Raw genomic sequence first — 22,880 nt, 5'->3', positions numbered from 1 at the left:
TATAGTTTTACAAAAAATGGTATCATATTGTATATATAATAATAGATCTTGTGTTTTTCTAATCTGGTCATAGCCTTTTAGGAAAACTGCTTCTCCATGTTTTCTTTGTTTGTTGGGACCTTTGAGAGTGTCCAATAAATATCAATAAATACCAGATTTCCCCCATCCTAATTTGAGTCAATTGAAAAACAAGACAGAAAAGTATAACACACAGAGTCCAAAACATCACTTTTAGCACTTACCAAGCTGATAGGGAATGTAGCTTACTTCTGTTAGCACACTTTCTTACAGTTGACCTCCAAATAAATAGGCTTTCCCAAGTAGTCTTTCAATCATATCAGCCATCTCACATGGAGTAGGTGAGGTTACAGAGAGAGGATTTGGTTGTGAATTCTATCCACATAGAAGGAAATAATGAGAATAAGGAATAATAATAATGCTAGTCTTTTCCCTTTTTCTTATTCCACCATTGAAAGGTTTACTTCTGACTGTACTTTTAAAAATCTGGTTGTTGAAACATTCTAACAAAGCACTTAGTGGTAACTAAGAGTATATAGCTCAGTTCTCTTTGGACATTTTTCCTACATATAACTTAAATAAGAAAGCTGGATATGTACCTTTCTATGTGAAGATTTGGTGACTGAAACTGTGTTTACATAATATAAAAATAATTGATTTATGTATGAGTCAGCTGAAAATCAGTTCATTTGATGACAAAGTCTCATGTCTTACTGGTTATCACATATAGATTGCAATGTCTACATATGTAAAGTTGAGAGCTGGCCAATTATGGAACTAGTTAAATCTCCTGAGTCTATTACTGAGAATTAAAAAGACATTGAGGGGGCACCTGGTGGCTCAGTCAGTTAAACATCTGACTCTTGATTTTGGCTCAGGTCATGATCTCATGGTTCATTAGTTTAAGCCCCTCATCAAGCTCTGCACGAATGGTGCAGAGCCTGCTTGGGATTCTCTCTCTCTCTCTCTCTCTCTCTCTCTTTCTCTCTCTCTCTCTCTCTCTCTGTAGCTGCCCCTCCCATATGCTCTCACTTTCTCTCTCTCTCTCAAAATAAATAAATAAACTTAAAAAAAAGAGTATTGAGGATTGAAAGTATATTATCCAATAATATAAATAGCAACCCTTCACTGCATGTTGATTATCCTCTAGCATCATATTACACTTTTATTACATATTATTTTAATTCTACTCCAACTGATTGTGGCTGTCTTGGTTATTTGTTTTTCTGCCTCCCATCCTCTGATCCTCTCTGTATCCCAAGAGACTGAATCTCCCAGGCACCCTTGCATCTGATTTCATGTTAGGTTGTCAGAGGCAAGTATTGGTGTGAGACTGGAAATGTTAAAATCAAAACAAACAAGATCAGCCTTGGAAATTCCTGAAGCAGAGAAAACCAGTTTACTCATTTAATTTAGTTTATTTTTTACAAGACTAACTGGATGTGGGTTATTTCTTGCTTGTGCTTCTGGAAATCATAAGCAAAACTTAAACTATTTCCCAAAGTTGATATGAAATAACCACTGACCAATTCACTATCACTTAAGAAAATTCTAATATTCTGACCAACCATTGTGAAAATAAAACAGTCACTGTTTTCTTACTATGCTTAGATGCTTTATAATAATATACTGCTGAGCCACATTCCATGTTTTCGTTTGTGTGATAAATAAGCCCACTGACCCAATCAACAGAGTAACACAGAGACTCAGAGCACAGTGAAGTGAGGATTTAATCAACATTCTTACAAGAGTGGGTGCCTGATGAACAAGCACACTTGGTACAGTTACACAGGCAATTTATCTCATAGCATGCAGTTCCCTCTCCTGATTCCTCATCGGCTGAGTACTATACAGGTTACAGCCTTACCTGGAAGTCACCTATGCCCGTGTAAGGCAAAAAGTAGTCTGATTGGAACAAATGTACATTCCTTGAGGTGATGCAGAGACTTCAGTTCTTTGCCGCATACTCATTGCAAAGCCCGCGAAAAATAAGTGAAATGAAGAGGGGAAGAAGAACCAGGAAGTGAATTGTCTAAGGGTTTGGGTTCCATTGCAGGGGAGCGGTTCGTACATATTCCCAATAGGTTGTAAGCTTATTATTAACTACATAGCACAGCTTTTATTTGGTATTTCTGAAAATTAATCATCTCACTTCTCACAGTTTTAGTGCTCCTGGTTTTGCAAACTATCTTTTTTGGTCTGTGCACAGTAAACTTTTATTAATTACTACTCGAGTGATTCATTGGTCTTACTTCTGTTATTTCTGAACTTTTGACAGGAGTGTAAAGAGAAAAAAACAGCCAGGGCATATCCACCCACTTTAGGTAGAGCCTCTGACAGTGGCTGTGTGTCCTTGAAGGACACCAGCTCCTGCAGCGCAGTCTTTTTCCCTTTTTGATAACAGCGTTAGGCATGGGAATGACTTCCTACTGGTATATGGCTTTTTAACTCTTCTAATACCTTTATGACACTTTTTCATATTAAATTCCTTTACTGAACTACCTGTCATGAGCTCTGTTTTTCTGTCCGAACCTTGGCTGATACAAAGGTAGAGGCCATCTTCCTTGTGTGGATAGATTAAGGTAACCTGTAAAAATCACACAGCTAGTTTAACACCAGGCTTTCAAACCAGTTGTGCTTCACTTCAGAGCCCAAGTACTTAAACTGCTGTGCTGTATTCAAATGATATTCCAAATGAGTATTCAAAAAAACAGTTTTCATGAATCACTTCTTCCCATTAGTTCAAATTGTCTGCATTATGGCACTAACTAGCTATGAGTATCATTTAATTGTCTATCCCCCAACCCCAATAGCTTATGAGATCTCTTGAGAGCAAGAACATATGTTATTCATCTCTGTATCCCTAGCACCAACTACTGTGCTTGGAATGTAGCAGAGTCTTAATAAATATTTGGGGAATGAATGAATAATAATCATTGCCATTTATAAAGTAACTGTTTCATTCCAACAACAAAGCTAGGGATCTTATGTAAATTTTATAACTCAATCTTCATTAACAATCTTGCAAGATAGGCATAAATAGTCCAACATCATTGTTAAGGAAAAATAGGCTCAAGAGATTAAACAACTCACAACTAAACTAGGATTAGCTAAATGGGCTTCATGTCCTGACATTTTTATTATATCTAGCTGTCTCTATTAATATGAATGGACAAATACATATATCAATGGTTTGGGGGGGAAAAGTAAACATTTTATTTGGGGAGCTTTATAAACAGACAAAATATTATGTCTATGAGAAAAAGGAGCAGCTCAGTATTTACTTGCCATAATTAAACGAAGGAACACATTTTTGTATCCAAAGTTATGTCTATGAAGGCAAAAGGAAAAGAAGAATTGGAGTAATAATCTAAATAAATGAAACAGTTTATATGACAAGTGTGGAAAGTGTTAGCTATTCCCATAATTATCTAGTCATTCTCTAGAATAAATTGGCATGAGGTAACAATGATGATATTTACAATCAGTTCTCCTAAAGATTTAGAAGTCAGGTTTCAGTTTTACTTTTTCCACATATTGGTCTATTACCCAGAGTTAGACAGTATGTTACCCAAAGTAACACGGTATGTATATTTATTTCTGGATTGCTAATGGAAGCTTTTGCTTGTGTTTTTGTATGTTCTATTTTTCACTTTGCCTGGTGAAATCCATGTACGAGTCTATGACCCAGTTAAGTTTCTACCCTACTTTGTCTGCAGTCGTGCATTTCTTGTACCTCCTCTGCATGTAGGAAGGAAAATATAACTATATTTATGATGCTGATTTGCAGAACCCATTATCTTATTTTTTGATTTCTGATGGAAATGAACTAATAGAAGAAAAATAATTTGGTAGGCATCATACAAAGAGTTATTGTTGCTTCCATACATGCCTGATTGGCACTACTTGTTGTGCTATTGGTTGAAATTATTTCAGCTGGACAGCACCAAGAGGCTGTTCTCTTCTTGCAGGGCTAGTAGGAACCATTTGAAGATTCTGGAAATAAACAACTTTCATAAGATTTTTGCTGGTGCAGCCCTCTCTTTTTTTTTCCCGGGAAAGGATGTTCTCCTAAGTCTTCTTCATGTATGTATTGCTAGTTTTGTCATGATAAAGGAAAGCCTTTATTTTCTTAATAGTATAGAATAATGTAAAATTAAATGTACACATGTTTCTTCAGTGATTTATAGTAACAAAAAACTGTGTCTAGATACTTAACATTGGGGGGAAAGCACAAACAGGACCATTTATTCATTTTGTAAAAATTGCACTCTTTTGTGACTGAAACATATCATTAAGGGCTGACAACCAAGGGGTGCCAAAACCCCCAGGGTGTTGCTATTCAATGGTTATAGAATTTCAGTCATGCAAGATGAAAAAGTTCTAGAGATCCAAATACCAAAAATGTGCATTTAGTTAATTCTATAATGTGCCTTTACCACAACTAAAAAACGATACAAAAACAAAAACCCCCAGAGTCATGACCACTAGGTATGGAAGACACTCAACCACATTTGTATGAGAACACATACTAAAGAATTACCTGCTTTCATTTGAATGCTGAGAAGGAGTTAGTGAAAGAAAATGCTTCTCCACTTAATAAAACTCAAGCAAGTTGTTTTCATTAACAGTAATGATTGATGGAGATTTATTGGTGACACTGTAGTCCCAGGAGCAGAAGTCACCATGTAAACAACACTGTGCTAACAAAAAGGGACTGTTCACATGGCTGGCACTTGCAGGGCCATGAGATATGAAGAAACAACACGTGCATTCCCTGATTCAGAGCCACGGTGCTCAAAAGTGATGGTGACATTAACCCATGAAATTGGATTTCATGAATTTTGTTAAACAAACAGAATAAATTTTATTCATTCCTTTATTTATTTTCCTTCATTAAAAGTTTTAAACATATCTGAAAAGCCAAAAAATTTTTAGGGAAAGTTTACTATTAACTCAATCACATTTAATTTCTTCCAAGTGCTTAGCTTCACACACTACCTCTTACCCCAGGCAAGACAACTGTTTATAGAACTTCTCTCAAGATAGTAAACACATTTCAAACAAATCTTTGAGGCATGGTGATAAAACCTGCTCAAGATGGTTACATAGTATCACAACGCATAGAAAGAACTACAGAATTCCCCTTTGTAGTGACTTTCTGTGTCACTAACTCCACCTTCTATGTTCTGTGGCTGCATAGGAAAATAGGCATTTAGAATAGTCATGACTTTAGCCACTAAAGAGTAAAGCCAACTTTGACATGGAAGAGGAATAAGTTTTCTCCCTCTTGTACTGTTTCATTGGGTGACCATAATTGGGCTCAGATATTAGCAAGGAAAACAGAAGGAAAAAAGACAGAGGAAAGACCAGATTCTAAATCATGAGAAGGAAGGAACGAGAGCAGCTGAGAGGTTTATAATACAGGTATAAAATAAAAAGCAGGTATAATACAAATGAGAACCAAAGAATAGCAGTTCCCATTCTTTCGAAAAATTAACCCTATCTATTGGTTTTTCCAAAACTAGGGCCATGTACTTGTTCTATAGTTAAGGTGATTTGGCATTTTAGGTGGGGGATTTCAGCATGAGTTCATGTGTATGCCATTCAGATTTGCCAAGATTGTCTCTAATAATTTTCATGTATGATCTATGAATTTCTCACCTCTTACATACCAAACAATTTGTATTTGATCTGATGCTATTCAGTTCTATTCCACTGTGTTTTATTTAAAAGTTTTATGTTTTTCAATAAAAATAGAATTTCCTTGGGATCTGGGTCCAAGTACTTTCCACAGAGATTCATTAACTAGGTTATAACTAGTTTCTGTTGTCTATAAGACAGCCTATCTGTCTTAAACACTGCTGAAATCTTGTGATTAGCACTATGTCTGGTACATAGCAGACATATCTGTTGTCTGTGAGAGAATGAGTAAGGAAAACTAAGTTCATACATAATTGTTTAGACTGTTGCCTTCATGCATGTAGGGAAGTGGGATTCAGCAAATGTATAGAGGTAAGACAATTAAGTTTTGGAAAATGGGAATCATTGAGGATCACTTGTTAAATGGATTTTGTTCAGAGGATTTTAATAAATGAACATTGAAGATACTACTAAAATATCATTCTGGCAACCTGAAGTGGATTTATGAAAATAAATATTGTCAGAGTGAAACACTTTAGTTTTGGGGCAAAATAATGCCCTAGTTTCTTTTTTTTTTTTAATATGAAATTTATTTTCCTAGTTTCAAGACACAAATAGACAAAATCTTTGAGAAGGGGTTAGTAGAATTTAATAGAGTTTAACTCATCTTCTTGTTTTACATATAAAAATGTGTGCCTATGTATTATATACAAGTACACATATATCTGTATTTATTACATATGTAGGCATATTGCTCTCCACTTATATATTTGGTCTTCTTATACACCTCACATTCTAACTTGCAACTGTAGGATTCTTTTCCAGATCACAGAATTATTTGTTATTTTTACTTAGACTATTTCCATGATTAAAATTCCATATCTCCCCAGGTTTCCTTGAATCAGCAGTGCCCCAGAAAGTGTTTCCCTTCCTGAGACTCCAGGGAAGTCTTGGAACGCAAAGAACTTGAAGAGGGAGCCTGGCCAAATAGAGATTTTTGAGCCTTGGTAGGCTTGCTGAAGCAGATTTTTAGCACAAACACAAATCAAAGTCTTTGTGTTCTTAAAAGCAGCATTTTCATGTAAGTCCAAAAAGCTCACTTTGGTTCTATTTGTTTTGGCTAAAGAAATGAAAACCTTTGTTTTAACCACGTGGTCATTATTTTGCAAGGGGACCATAGCAAATTATTATAATATCTTTAATCTAGCTAAAGACTAACTAAAGTTATTTGATGTAACTTTCTCAGTGGAAAATTAGCAACTAAATCTTCTCTAACATCGTTATTTTCTAGATCTGAATAAAAGCTTCTAAGGTATTTTTGTAATACAGCAGAATCTGGTTGTTACTCAGATTCTATATTTTCTTCAAAAGAATGACGACTTATGATTTTGCCAGTTAACAGATTTTTGTCTTCTTAAAAGGATGAACTAAGAAATTTCAAGCTTTGAAACATAAATATTTGGAACACTCAGAAGAACAACATGGCAGAAAATGAGAAAAGAATTAAAACCCATAGAATAAGATGTCTTTCCAAGATGAAGGTATGGACTTTTGTGTGTATGGATATATGTATGTGTACTTTTTTTTTTTTTTAGTTTAGAGTTTGTAAAGCTGCTCACATGAAGTGCTTTAATGTTAATGTCACGTTACCTAATATATTGATAATTTCTTGCTTTAATTAAGTTGGTTTTATAACTGAGGGTTAAACAGGGCTACTGATTCAGGTAATTTAATCAGAAATGATTTTGAGGAACTTAAATGGAAGACAAGTTCTTAAAAGTTTTCAGGTGATAATATGTTACAATAGGATTTGATCTTCTGGATAAAACGGCCAATTTAATGTTCACTCTTTTGGGGTTTTTAGTCCAGAGGAGTGTGGGGGTCTCACCTAGAAAACGGTTCATTGTACAGAAATGCTTTGTTGGTCTGTTTGTAACGATTAATTCACAATGACCTAGTAAAACAAATATTTACTTCAAGCTTTGGCAACATATCAACCATTGTCTGCAAGAATAATGCCCATTTTGTTAGCTGTTTCTGGTACTCTTGACCATTTCAGAACAAATTCTTTTTGTATAGCTTCAAAGCCATTTGCCTTCAAAGAAAATTTTAATTTGTTTTAAACCAAGGGATCTGGATATTTGTCTTGATTCTAAAGCTAGTGACTGCAAGTGGTTTTTAGACTAATGTCACCAATATTCTCCTTATCAAAGTTTGCTTTCTCTTCATACATGTGTAGGGAAAATCTATACATGTGCATAAAAGTGGAGAATGATGATTTAGATCTAGCAAGCTACATTTGCCTGAAATGCTGTATTAATTATTTATTTAAAAAATTCCCCTTACAAAAAAAATTCCCCTTAAATTATCCCTCAATTCTTATGCCCTTATCCTAAAACTGAATGGTTAAAAATAAGGATCTAGGCTCAGGCTCCCCGTGTTCATGCCTAGGTTCAACTGCTTTCTTGCCATATGACCTTGGACAAGTTGCTCTTTGTGATTGCTTCAGCTTTCTGATTTGAAAAAGGTAATAACAAAACTCCTATTTCATAGGATTTTTTCCTTTTTACATACTTGGAAAATGACTAGAATATTATATACATTCTATAAATATTAGCTATTATTATTAATAGTACTATATTTTCACTAACGAATTTAAATAAAAACTTGGAAGTAAAAAATTAGTATTAATAGCATTTGCGTATAAAAGTCAAGTGTCATTTATTTAAAAAAAGGTTTTAATGTAATATTTGCTTACTTAGGGGTATGACAAGATTAGATATTGATGTTCACATTATGGTAAAATGTTGCAAGGACAAATTTATCAGGTAAATTGGGAAGCAACTGCTTAATAGCCAGATTTTTTTTTTTTTTGCTTCTCTGAACTTAAAAATATGCATGTTAAGCAAAATTCTTTTTTTTTTTCAGTAGATAATCACATGGTTTATTTAAACTTGAGGATAACTGGATACTCTTCATTTTTTATTATTTTTCAAAGCTCATTAGCTCCTAAACTTTAACTTGTGCCCTTATGGTAGTAAATTTTAAGCAAAATTCTTAAAAAAGCATCAGTGGACTGTCCTCAGTAAGTTTGCTTCAAACTCTGTGGCATTACTGTTAACAGCTAGTAGGATTAGCTTCACAAGTAGAGAGGTTATTTCGTACTAGACATGAGTCAGAATAGCCACTGATTGATTTTACTTTGTGACTAGAACCAAACAGTTTAGGTAACCCATCTAGGTGTTTTAGGAAAGAACACTGGGGCCATGATTCTTCTAGTGTCTGTTCTTAAAATATTAAATAAAATAAATTATACCCCTAAATATGATTTGTACATTATTTGGTAGACCTTGCTTTTAAATATAAAACCTGAAGGGGCACCTACGTGGCTCTGTCGGTTAAGCGTCCGGCTTCAGCTCAGGTCATGATCTCGTGGTTTGTGGGTTCGAGACCCACATTGGGCTCTGTGCAAACAGCTCAGAGCCTGGAGCCTGCTTGGGATTCTGTGCCTCCCTCTCTCTCTGCCCCTCGCCCACTCATGATCTCTCTCTCTCTCTCTCTCTCTCTCTCTCTCTTTCAGAAATAAACACTTAAAATTAAAATTAAATATAAAACCATGTGAATTTTTTTTTATTCTCAATAATGTGCTCTGCAAAGATTTATAGTGTGGAGACAGTTTCTACAAATGACATTTACTATAAAAGAATAAACAGAGATATAGCCATATAATGGTTTAGCTCATATTGAGCTTCATATGTAAATTTCTCAGGACTTTTTCCACATAAATTTCTATTCAGATTTCTCCAAATGAATTGGTACAGCCAATTCATCTCAGTTGTATTTAATTCTATTACATTTCATCTTATATTCAGCTTACTTTCAGCTCTGACCACTTCTTCAAGATGTTTTTGAATACTTATTCTGTTATTAATTCAGCAAACCTGTATTAAGTGCCTAGACACCAATGATCTAAAGATAAATAATATATGTATCCCATATTTGAATTGTTCACAGTACAGTGAAGGAGGCATCCAAGTACATACATAAAGCGCACGGCGATAAGGGCTATAATAGAGGCAGTACACAGCAGGATGAGAAGGTAGAGTGAGTGGTCAAGGCTACTTGGGGAGCAGAACAAGAAGTCTCGACGATAGAAATGATGATAGGGTTGACTTTTAAAAATTGAGTATATATTTATCATATACACAAGAGGAAGAAAAGTATTACAAGTGGAATACTATCCTGTAAAATACACTGAGATGTAAAATGGCATGGTGAATTAAAGAAACTTTATGTAGAACATTATGTATAGGGATAAGCAGCAGGAATGTTACTGACATATAGATGAAACATGGTTTGCCATCTAAAAAAGTATAAATGTTTGTTTTTGAGAAGTCATTAAAACATTTTAAGAAGTGAAATCACATGCCAGTTATGGTGGCAGGTGGAGGGAGTTTAGGTGTGGACAAGACTACAGGCAACTAAGGAATGCTGACAATTGTCTCATCTAAACTGTTTGTACATATGAGGGATTTCAGCATTTGGGTGATAGGGAAAGCTATGGGAATAAATAAGATTTCCTAAGGAGAGCACAGATAGCACAGAGTAGAGGGTGCAAGACAAATCCTGAACGAGCTGGCCAAAGAGAAGACTGAATAGAAAGATGCTAGCAGGTAAGTGGACATATAGGTGTGTGGGGGCAGGGGAGGGGTGGAGGGTGGGAACCTCAGGAAGAAAAGAGGGATTAATGGAGTCAAATGACTCAGAAACATCAGAAAAGCTGAGAACTGAGATGTATCTATTGAATTTGGAACTCAGGAAGTTGTTTTTGACCTTTAATGGAGTAGCTTCAGGAGAGGCTATACAGTAGGAAAGTAAAGGGTGAATGGAAAGTTAAACAGTCTAGGCAATAAACTTAGACTGTTCTTCCAAACATCCTGTTGGTAGCTGGAATTGCAACCATCGGGGGTAGGGAAAAATACCATATATATATATATATATATATATATATATATATATATATATATACACACGTATATCACACACACACACACATATATATATGAAGACAGAAGTATTTTAAATACATTTATAAATTAGTAGAGAGGTGGTAAAGAGTGTGAGGTTGAAAATAGAGGAGAGAGTAGTAGTTGATGAATCAAGATCTCAAATGGGAAGAATGGATTCAAAAGCATGGGTAGAGGGATTCTATTGTACTGGAGAAGGGACACCTATCCTTCTAAGGTAGGAAGGGAATTAGAGAGGCAGAGATGGGGGAAAGTTTGATGGTGATGTTGCTGAGATCATTTGCTGGTCATGAAGACCACATGACTGGTTCGAAGACTGAGAAATAGAAAAGATTGTGAATAACTGTGAAGGGAATGTACAAGGTGCAATATAAATTGTGGGGTTGGTTTAAGATTGAGAATTTGGAAGATGAAGGGGTGAGGATTTTACAGATTTGAGTCTGCTGGCTAGAGAGTAGATTGAATGGTCTCCAGGATGGAAGTTTCATCAGGAAACATCTTTAAGTACGACCAAGGAAAAAGTCCTTTGGCCTAGGGTTGGAAAACCACCATTCAGGATGACCTAAATCTATTTATCTCTATTGTGTATTTACTTAACTATGCTATCACTCAGTATACAATACTCCTTTGCCAAATCTTCTACTAAAATCTAAGTCTGCTTCTTCCTAATTTAATAAAACTGTCAAAATTGTGACTTTTCCACATTTTCAGTAAAACCATACTAGCTTTTGGTGATTACAATGGTTCTGTTTGTTAAGTTGTCCTTGGTTTTTGTTATGGATCACATCAACCTGACTGTCCTCTAAAACTGTATCAGTAAGTAGGAAATGTGATTCAATATATAGAAATTTATTGTATTCATACTTGTTTCTTATAGCAAATACCTGTTCCATTTAGAAACATTTTTATAATGGTTTATAATTACTTTATATTTTATTATAATATATATAATATTGTTTTAAATAAATAAACTGGTAGTGAGCAGCAATCTAATGTTGCATAATTTGCATATTACTTTGGAGACAACTTGAACAAATTTGCTACAGAAATAATGTCTTTGTGTAATGCTGTGTTCCTTTTTTATCATATATGTATTTCTTGCACTACAGATGGCAGTGTAGTGTTGAAGATCTATTTAAAAGCTATCTCTTATTTATAATGACTGTTTCTGCATATGTAAAAGAGGTACCTATAAAATAATGAGGCTACAACTACCCACAAAATTCAATATTACTAATCAGTCCTACTTTGAGTTTTCAGAGACAACATGGCATGAAAGACCAGATGAAAAGACTGCATTAAAAGTTTCTTGCAAATTTAAGGGTTACTTATGTTGGAGATGATCAGCCTTGTGTTAGAAGAAATTTTGTCAACAAATGGCAAATATACAATTTAAAAATATTTTTTTTTCTATGTTTTCTTATATTCTTTTCTCCCTAGATGTTTCTGTTGGCAATAACATGTGCATTTGTATCCAAAACACTATCTGGATCTTATATGAATTCCATGTTCACACAAATAGAGAGACAATTCAACATTCCTACATCTCTAGTTGGATTTATTAACGGGAGCTTTGAGATTGGTATGAATTATTTTTGTATTACTCTTTTTTATATTTTATCTATAAAGCTAGCCTGAATTTTATTCTTCTCATTTGCAATTTTAGGCCATCTAATTTGACTGAATAATATGTTTTCCAAAATGGATGAATAGCCTTGCTAACTTTGGATTATGCTTAGAAACAATTCATTTAAATATTATCTCCCAAATAACACCTAAGTATTGCCACATATCCCACCACTGGACTTTTTATTCTAATAGTTTTTTGGTTAGCTAGGGTAAGTAGCAGAGTATTTAAATTTTTTTAATTTAATCTATCATTTGAGAATTCGTAAAAGTTCTATCTTCCTATTTAGAAGACATATGTCATGGAAAACAAAAGAATCTGTTTTCCAAAGGAAACATGAATATTTTTATTTTCCTGCTGTTTCTGGGAGGTTAACAATTCTTCTAAGTGCAGAAGGAAGAAGAAACTGTTTTTCGCATCTCCCTGAATTTCTTTCAGAAACAGACTCTAGGAAGGAATAAATTCTGTTCTTACTCTCTGAATTTTGTGGAGGACTGGGAAGATGTGAACATAGGAGAGGACTGAGGAAGAGAAAGATTTCTCTTATAAACAAAGCTACATAGAAATACGAATGCCATTCTTTTACAGTTTTAGAGTGACTTCTATTTCCTCCAAGGTGAATTTTTCTTTTAATATACTTAATATCTGGAAGAAAAATCAGGATTGAGGGGAAGCAAAACTGAAACAGGTGATGCTTGATTGTATATTCTAGCACTTAACTCCCTGAAACTAAACTCGGCACCACCTGTGTGCTGGATCCTGGTGATGGAGTTAGATACAACTTTTTATATAGCCCTGCCTAGACTATGCTCACAGTCAAATGGAGGGCATAGAGACACAATAATAATTTTAATTGAATGCAGTAATTTGGTGACATAGATAGATGCAAGGTCCTATAGAAACATACAGCAGGGACATAGCCTTACTGAGGGAAGATCTTGACAGATGAGTAAAAAGTTGTCTAGGTGAAGAAACAGGGTTAGATGAGCGTGAAGGGAATTCCAATAGAAAAAGAAGCATAAGGGTGAGTCAGAGTAGTAATTTGTGTGGGGAGTAACATTCAGCCCAATCCCAATATTGTTGACTCACAAAGCTTATGTGGGAATTATTAAGATATGAGTCTGGAGAAATGGGCAGGGGTGAGGAATGGAATATGGTTGGTCTTCTGTGCTTATTACAGCACTTGCATGAAATAAAAACTATAACAGTAAAAAGGGAAAAAAAGGTAAAAAGAAACCCAGTTTTATTTGAATAAAGTTACAAAAATATTAAAACAACCTGCCATATAATATTTGTGCTTGCCAACACACTAAATATAATATCTACCCTAATTTTTAAGTAATGAGTAGTGTCAATATTTTGAGTTATCTACAACAATGTAATGTCATATGCAAATATCTATAACTTTTATTGGTGACAATCTGTGACAAAATCGTAGGTACTGTTAAGGCTACCATAGTTTGTGTCTACTCTCACTATCAAAGAAAATGCTAATATAACTTTAATTATAAGTTAGTGAAAATAAAGATGCATTTTTTTCTCACTCAAGATCATAGAACCCTTGATTTCTATCCATGGACTCCATGGGTGTTTGTTTATATATGGCAGGTTAGGCGGGCTTATTTAAAACAAAGGTCAGATGGGGTGCCTGGATGGCTCACCTAGTTGAGCCTCTGATTTGGGCTCAATTCATGATCTTGCAGTTTGTGAGTTTGAGCCCCACATTGGACTTGCTGCTATCAGCACAGAACTTGCTTCAGATCTTCTGTCCTCTCCACCCCCTCTCCCTCCTCCACTCCTACTCGAGCTCTCTCTCTCTAATATAAATAAAATATTTAAAAAAATTAAAACAAAGGTCAAATTTGCTTTCTAGCAGGGCCATGCTTGTGGCTGTGTTGGAGATAGATTTGAAGGTGGCCAGCCAGCCAGAGAGGATTCTAGCATGGCAAAAGCACAAGAGAGAGCTATCTGGATCTGAGTCACGGATCATGCTGGTAGGAATAGAAAGAAGAGAGTGACCTAAGAAATATTTAGGAGTTAAATTCCTGAGAACTTAGTGACAGATTGGATGTGGTGGATGAGAAAAGTAGGCATCCCCAGATTTACAGCTTGGGTAGTAGAGTGGATAATGGGGAAGGGGGACAAGATTGTGGTAGTGGCTATGGGAATGATGGCGAGTTCTGTTTAGGAAAATTGTGGTAGTAGCAGTGAGATTTTGAGTAGTGATGTCCATGTTGCAGTTATAGGAGTTGGAAGTATTGGAGGAACTGTCTGAGCTGGAGGAACTGATTAGTGAGTAAACAGGTAGTTGTTAAAACTAGAGAACAGATGAGGCTATTTAAGAAGAGGGTATATGGTGACAAATACCATGGGCAGAGTGCATCCTTGAGGTACACCAATATTTCATGAACAGGTGGAAGAAAGTAACCCACGAAAGTGTTAAGAGAAGAAATAGAGAATTAAGAGGGGAAACAGGAGAGAACGTATAGATACCAAGGGAGTACAAGTTCCCAAAATAAACATTTCTCAACGGTCTCAAAAGCATTAAAAGATATCCCATTAGATAAGGATAGAAAAATATTCCCTGGGTTTGATGAGATAATTGATGATCTTTGCCAGGGCATGTTTAGCTGAATAGTGGATATACAAGCTAGGAGGCAGAGAGAGAGCGCAGTGACTTTGGGAAAGAACAAGAGGGAAAGAAGTGGAATCTGCATCAATTTGGAGAGAAACTAGAGAACATCTGTAATTAAAATGCATCAGAGAGGGAGACACTTAACATATACAAGAGAAATTATAATTAGTGGAGTAACTTGTTGGAGGGAATGGAAGTGCCCAGGTTGTGTGTTAGTCTGTGGATGGTAGGAGGGGCACCACAACCTCTGAAACAGAAGGAAAGTGGTAAGGCCATAACCTGGGAACTGGACTGCCCCAAATTTCTTGACAAAGTAGAAAGTATTAACTATGGAAAGTGAGTGGTGATAGGTGGCTTGAGAGCAATGATGCAGATCTGAAATAATCGCTAAAGAGAAAAGGAGAGGTAATTTACAGATGCCAATAAATGTATTACTTTGCTTACCTTTCCTCAGTAATGTTTATAGATAGCGTTCTCCATACCCTTGACAAAATCTTGTCTGTCCTTTCCTATTCCCTTTCATGGTAATTATTTTATTGACAGAGAAATGCAATTTGAAATATCAGCTTACCCTTATGTGGAGTGAAGTCTCTTCCTTTCTTCTCCTTTCAAAAATGGATATGGATTTCAAATTGTGGCTTTCTAGAGATGATACTGTCAACATGGATGGCTTTGATGATAGGAATTTTAGAGACTTAGGTAGGACAAGGTGGTTGCACTTGGTGAGGCACTGTCCATATAAAATAATGTAGGCACTGACATTTCTTCTACTTACAAGGCAGACTAGAGAGAAACAGATATGGAAAGAAAAGTTTTCAAAATATACATTACTACATAGAAAACTATTAACAAATTGAGGGAAAGTTTTTAAAACTTTTATAATTCTTGAGCTCATCATAGAGGTTTTCCTTATGCATAATAAGATCAGGGAAAATATTGATTACTGAATTTAAGATGTATGATATGAGAACTTCCTCATGTGTTTGGTTCTTTTGACCCTTTACACTATACTTATCAAGGACCTGTTCATCAGAATGAGGCCTCCCCAATTAGTTTCTTTATCCTTAAACTTCATTCTAAGACATGTGGATAAATTTTTCATTGAATTATTTACTCCTCAAAGCAAGTGTTATTTCTAAAACTCAGTGGAGAAGTGGGTATCTACTCTTTTTTACTTCTAAGGAGAGAAAAACAAACATAGATCTCTGGCTTGATTATATTGACCAATACAAAGTTATATCTAAACAATGAGTCATAAAACATATATATATATCTGAATTTGACTTTTGCTTCTCTTTTCCGACATAGGAAAACATTATAATATTCTCTGGAGCAGGAATGGAGGGAAAGACCAGAGGTGACACATCTAAGACTAGATAATAACACACAAAGTCTTTAACATCTCTCAGAACTATCCTTCAATCCCTTCTACTCACTTCTCTTCTGCTGTTCTCTTTAACCGTTGGGGTTCCACAGATACCTGTTTGTGTATTTGTCGACATTGTAAAACAGAGTCCTTCTTCAAGGCAAGAATTGTGTCTTATTCATTTATTGTTTCATGCATCCCTAGTACCAGTTCTAGTATTTGGAATAGGTTTTATAAAAGAAATGCTAGATAGTAAATGATTGAATGAAGATAAGATATTGTTCATGCTTAATTGAAATATTCGTTTCAATATCAATTTTCTCCTAGGAAATCTTTTGTTGATTATCTTTGTGAGTTATTTTGGAACCAAATTACATAGACCTATACTGATTGGTGTTGGATGTGTGGTTATGGGTCTAGGGTGTTTCTTACAATCTCTACCTCATTTCCTCATGGAGCGGTAAGTACTCAAGTTTCTGATTATTTCATAGATTCAACTTTGGACTGTATGGAATGAAACTTGAAGTTTCCTTTCTAGGAGTAAAGTTTCCTAAAAGCACAGAACACTGCAATGGGAACTGGAAGATGCAGATTCCATTCCACTGGTCCACTGTGCTCTTGGCTGCCTCACTTCATTTATATAGTCATATTTTGTCCATATATGAAATAGAGATTTGGGATTTTATGGAGTGAAGTCTGATGAAATGATTTTTAGGACCAGGAAAAATTATCATATTGCACAAAGAGTTGTCCCCTGCCCCTTCACCATTGTCCATATTACTAGTTTTGAAGAGAAGTTACTTGCAATTCTTTTAGTTCTTTCTTCTTCAATTTGCCTCCATAGTTCTAAGTAAATATTTAACCTTTTAGTTTTTAATACTTTCATGTTATGTCATATATTTTGATATCTTACTATAAAATTATATTCACTATTTCCATGTGGATGATTATGTAAGTATCTTTCACCACTGAACCATGCTATTATTTTCTTTTAATATTTTTCATTTTTATTGGACTTCATAATTCCTCCTTTTTTATTTGATTCATTTTCTTTTTATCTCTCACTAATCATCAGCAAACTCTCCACTGGCAGGGCAACATCTCAAAATACTCATACATATCACAAGTTTTCATTTTTGCCTTAGAGATACCTCTATGTCACCAATTCTCCATTTTCAGTCTGAACTGGAATCTCCTTAGGCTTGGTGCATGGCTCCTTCCTTGAAATTTTTCCTCACCACTATACTTGGGAATTTGCTTTGCTTCTTTCCTGTATTCAGTTAACTTAGATCCTGGATATCATATCTTCTACTTTTTTACTCACTCCTTTTTTTGGAAAACATAATCTAATAGGTTCCTGAGAAAATGTGTAAGAGACATAAAAATTTTAAGACCTTGAACATTTGGAATTCTACTCTCACACCTGATTAATATTCTGGCTGATATAAAATTCTAGGTTGGAAATATTTTCCTACGGATTTTGAAGACATTGTTCCAATGTTTTCTAGTTTACAGTAGTACTGTTGAGAATCTTGTGCCACTCTAATCCCCATGACCAGTTCCTTTTCTCTGGGAGCTATTGGGATTTTCTTTTAAGCTACAGAGTCTGGATTCATGATAATTGTCTTAGTATAAATCCTTTTCCTCCATCATGCTACGTGTATTCAATCTGGGCATTTGGAGAATTTGTATTGTTTCTTTGATAATATGTCCCCTCCCCATTTTCTCTTTCTAGAACTTCTACTGCTTGAATTCTGCATATCCTGTTATATATTTCTCATCATTTTCTCCAATTTTCTATCTTCTTGTCTTTTTGTTACTTTTTGGGAGATTTCTTTAACTTTATCTTCTAAAGCACTGAATTAATTTCTAACTTTTGCTATCCCATTTTTAATTCCCAAGGACTCTTTTGTTCTTTGTATCTTTTGAAGGAATATTTTGTTCTTCTTTCAAGAATATGATGTCTTTTTCCAACTAAATTTGTTCATCTATCTTCTTTGTCTCTGTCTTCTCTGAGTGTATAATTTTTATTTGTCTCTGTCTTTACTATTATAGGCTTTCCTCATATATCTGGTGGTTCTTGATTATCTATACATATTTAAGAGAGAGGAATAACACAAGCTACCTGGAACTTCTGTGTATGTGTGTAAGACTTAATTAATGGAAAATTTCTTTGTAGGATGATTGTACATGGCCTGGCTGTGTATTAAGTGACTCATAACTGCCCATAAACTATCTTAGGCAGGGATTCTCCAATCTGTTTTCCGGGAGGTAGAAGCTTGGTTACCAGCACATGGGAGTGGAAATCTCACTTTTCAGTATATGGATTTTTTAAACCTAATATCCCCAGTTTTTAGTATATCTTCCCTATCCTCAGTGTGTTTATTCAGACTCTAGAGTCAAAAGCCATATTCAGTTGAAATGACAGAGGATGTCTAAAAAGGCTTAACTGCTCCTTATACATACTTGAAAGCAATCCCCTTTTTGGACCATGCATCCTCTCACCTTTAGAAGTATCTTCTCTCTTGACTGAAGCTTTCCAGGGATGTGTGGCATGTGTTCAGTTGCTCTCGTACAGGCAATTACTCAGTTTTATGTTTCTCATATCTACTAATTCAGTGATCATTCATTTATCTACTTTTCCATTTTCAAAATCCTATTAAACTCTCTCTTCTTGTCAGATGTTCCCTTTTCTTTATCCTCATGGCATTATGTCTTTTCCTTTTCTATTTTAAAATCCAGTTACTGCCATTTTGCTGATGTTTTGGGAATGAACGGACATGTGACGTGTTATTGGGTTTTAACTCAATAATCTAAATGAAAAAGATATTTTAGCTCTCAGATATTTCTGAAGGGATCAGAGGCATCAAGACAAAGAATATCTACTGTTCTTTTATTTCCTATCATATCCTATCCTGTTCAAGACAATGTTGAGTAATATTCAGCAATTTTGTCATTTCTTTCTATACTCTGCCAAAGGTATTATTTATTTTGTCTGAAGCTTCCATGTCTCATGGTACCATGGGTGTGGAAACAGAAGCCTTAGTCCACAGTTCACAGCCAAACTCTATGGGTATGACTGGGCAGTGTTTCTAAGGGGAAGGTATTTTAACCATTTTTATTATGTTCTGTAACATATTAATTAGGACTCTTGGTGACATCCAAGTATAACACTCTTGAGCTAATTTGAAACTCAGAAAGGCAAGTTTTCTTTTGGCTTTCTCTTATCTAATAGAAATATAGAAACCAATCCAGTGTAATTTCTAACAAAGAGAGACTTAGCTGGACATATTTCCTCCATTGTTGCAGCATATAATTTACTTTCTGAGAAAGGGCATGTGGATCTTCTGGTAATATGCCTAAGATAAATGGTCACAGTTTATTAACACTTTTGTTTTCATGAGAAGAGAAAAGTCATTAAATTGTGCTGTCACAGTGTTTAAGATTCTTCTATGGTTTCTCATGATGGTAAATGCTTTGTTTCTTTTAGAGGGTTAATGAACAGGTGAAGGAATTATTGTTTGGATTCTCAGAAAGTGAGAGTATATTTCTTATTAGGAAACCTTAGAGAATCCAAAGTTAGAGAACTGCTTTATTGTGCTGTTTTTTCTCTCCCCGAAGCCTTTATCTTCTTAATTATGCTTTGTTGAGTCTATTATTTTTCTTGGTTCTTGTTTCTTATCACACAGTAATTAGTTCCAGGAAATGATCACCTAAAAACCACCAAAGGTCGATGTCAGATGATTTAGAAGGTAGATCATCCACATACAGATAATTGCAAACTAGCTATCAAGGGATTGTACATTGAGAGTGAGTGGCAAGTTCTTTTCAATAATATTAATTTATGATGATTAGGTGGAAAAGACAAAAAGATACTTTCTTTTCTGGATTTGGATGTTGTGTCTTAAGTGAAGCAGGAGTTAATAATCTGCACAATGCTCACATTGTCATCGTTGGCTCCTTAACATCAACATGTTTTCCCTGTGTTCATACAGATATGAATATGAATCTACAGTTTCAGTTTCAGGCAATTTGTCCTCAAACAGTTTCTTGTGTATGGAAAATGGAACCCAGATTATCAGACCAACAGAAGATCCATCAGGTTGTCCACTTCATTGTATTGCTTTCTGTTCAGTGAATTTGTAACTGGACACTTTCTGCTGGGGGGCTTTGAATGTTATTAAGTTTGGTTAAGTAAGCAAGTAAATGAACAAAACATATTTTTTTCAGGGATTTTGGAGGAGATCGTGGAGGGTATTAGGAATGGCTTATATCCATTGGCTTATATCCATCCAATAACATTATAAAATGTTATTCCTCTTATATTTGAATATATTTAATAACAATGCCTTATCTATTCTTTGAAATGGTTATTTAAAAATAAGCCAAAAACATCCGTTCGAGGACCACTTAGAGTTAATTCCACAGAGGAAAACACGTTAGAAAGATGGATTTATGCTGATGATTTGTAAATGAATAATAGAGATAGAAACAAAAAGATTTGTGTTATATCACTGATCTTCTATAGCAGAGAAAGGAAGCAAGTATGCTCTAACTCTGATTTACTCTATTCTCTTTCTGCTGAACTAGGAACTTGTCTTTCTGCCCTACTTCTTCCTCCCTACCAGAGATACTACTTTACAGTCTGACACAATAGTGGTGCTTCTTCTGGCTTCCTGCAATCCCAGGCACCAACATGCCAGCTTCTGCTCCTTCATATGCTAAGAGACAAACAAACAAACAAAACCAAAACAGTGACATCAAGAGTGGCCTATATACTCTTCTTTTGCCAAAGACTGACTAGGTCCTATTTTCTATTTTTTTCTTTAAATATGCATTGTAGTGGATAAATAAAAATTCTTTGATCACCAGATATTTTGTATTTTGCCCTGTGGTAGGCCTAGAGTTTGACTATGACCTCTAGATACAACTTGCTATTCTCACCACAGAAAAAAATTATGAATACCCAGAAATTGACATTATGATTTTCTGGACTAGGAATGACTGAGAGATAGACATATAGATAGATATATAGATAGATATTTCCAGGCCCAGCTGTGCTCAGGACCCTCCCATCTTTGGGTGCCCAGCCAGATTATAGAAGATGAAAATAAGTTGTCATTCACGTTCCTGAACATGACCCTACAGAGTGTCCTCCTGGCTTGGTAGCTATTTTGGCTTAGAAAAGAATTGGCTGTTTTCAGACGTGCTTATCTTCATCCCTTTCAATAACCTTTGGCCTAATATTTATTATTCTACTAAGCAGTGCTGCTCCAAGGATTGGGGTGGATTTCTTTGTTAAAAGATTATTTGGCGGTTACAGTAAACAGTAGGTTCTATAGAGAAAATGTGATTACTACCAGTTAAATATTTTTAGTTTTTGTGAAGTGGTTAGAGCTGTAGAGAATTAAAACTTCAGTGAGATTATTATTTAAATCATATAGTATCAGTTCTAGGGAGAGATATTTGTAGGTTTATTTTCTCTTCCCAAAGTTAGTGTAGAAATCGGACAGCTCTCATAGTAGCTAACTGGGTCTAGTAGCTAGTGGCAAACTGTTTCTTTGGAGGGAAAAATAGTTCTGGTTTTTAGTGTTTGTCAATTTCCGTCAAATACTGCCATCAAACTGCCAATATGTTGTCACTAAATACTAAACTGAAGAGAGATGTGTATACTACTCATCTCTCCCAACCTAGTAGTAACTGGCTCCAACATACCATTTATATTTGCCATACCTAAGTACACTGTCAGAAAATGCAACTGGAATGGCCCAATGATTCACTGCTGACATAGTAATACAAGTAATTGAGAAGATGCCATGTCACATAAGAACTGTGAAATGTTTAACAAAAATTTAGAATTAAGTATTACTAATACTTTACTACCAAACCATGAATACAATGTATCTTTTTTCTTTTAATACAGAGTGTGTGAAAGAAGTTAAATCATTAATGTGGATGTATGTACTAGTAGGCAATATTATACGTGGAATTGGTGAAACTCCCATCATGCCTTTGGGTATTTCCTACATAGAAGATTTTGCCAAATCTGAAAACTCTCCTTTATATATTGGTGAGTTTGAAAATCTGCCTTAGCCTCCTTTCAGGAAAGTTAGTTTCTTAAGGGTGGATATCAGTTATTTGGAGTCAGTGATTTCCAGAATGACGAGCAAAGTACCTCGGCACAGCTGGCCATCAATGAAAGTTTGCTGAATGGAGCAATTACATGCTAATTCCAAATAAGCCACTTTGCTAATTCTGCTTCTTTCTATTGAAAATACTACTAATCTAGTGCCCCAGGAGTTCTCTTTGATTCATCCATTTCTTTGGCACCATTCTACATCAAATATATTAAGTGATTTACCAATATTTTCTTTAAAATGTCCCTTATTATTCAAAACCTTTCTTACAATTTTCATTACCTCTATTTTTTGTTCAGGTCTTCATTACTCCATCTGTAGATTATTATAACATCTCCATTGGTCATTTTATTGCTAGGATTTTTAATACCAATTTCTTATCAATGTTTTTGCAGTACAATTTTCTCAAACATTGTTTTGATTATGT

General features: G+C 35.0%; 1 protein-coding gene across 4 annotated transcripts in view; it reads left to right on the top strand.

The window, feature by feature from the left end:
- The window catches only part of SLCO1A2 (solute carrier organic anion transporter family member 1A2), a 125,074-nt gene that overhangs the window by 65,385 nt on the left and 36,809 nt on the right, over window positions 1-22,880 (top strand). For 2 of the 4 annotated variants that reach the window (XM_078450040.2, XM_060658178.3), the window contains exons 1-6: window positions 6,835-6,973; window positions 7,083-7,202; window positions 12,129-12,270; window positions 16,644-16,776; window positions 20,312-20,418; window positions 22,240-22,386. In XM_078450040.2, coding sequence (XP_078306166.2) covers window positions 7,143-7,202; window positions 12,129-12,270; window positions 16,644-16,776; window positions 20,312-20,418; window positions 22,240-22,386 — 589 coding nt within the window. In that variant the 5' untranslated portion in view covers window positions 6,835-6,973; window positions 7,083-7,142. Of the gene's footprint in view, window positions 1-3,989; window positions 4,105-6,551; window positions 6,743-6,834; window positions 6,974-7,082; window positions 7,203-12,128; window positions 12,271-16,643; window positions 16,777-20,311; window positions 20,419-22,239; window positions 22,387-22,880 lie in introns of those variants that run through there. The other 2 variants (XM_078450038.2, XM_078450039.2) reach the window with 2 other exon arrangements.

The sequence above is a fragment of the Panthera onca genome, chromosome B4 (genome assembly GCF_046562875.1).
Source record: "Panthera onca isolate mPanOnc1 chromosome B4, mPanOnc1 haplotype 2, whole genome shotgun sequence".
Classification (NCBI taxonomy): Eukaryota; Metazoa; Chordata; class Mammalia; order Carnivora; family Felidae; genus Panthera; species Panthera onca.
Note: the sequence above shows the minus strand (reverse complement) of the source record. Positions and strands in the feature narration are given on the sequence as shown.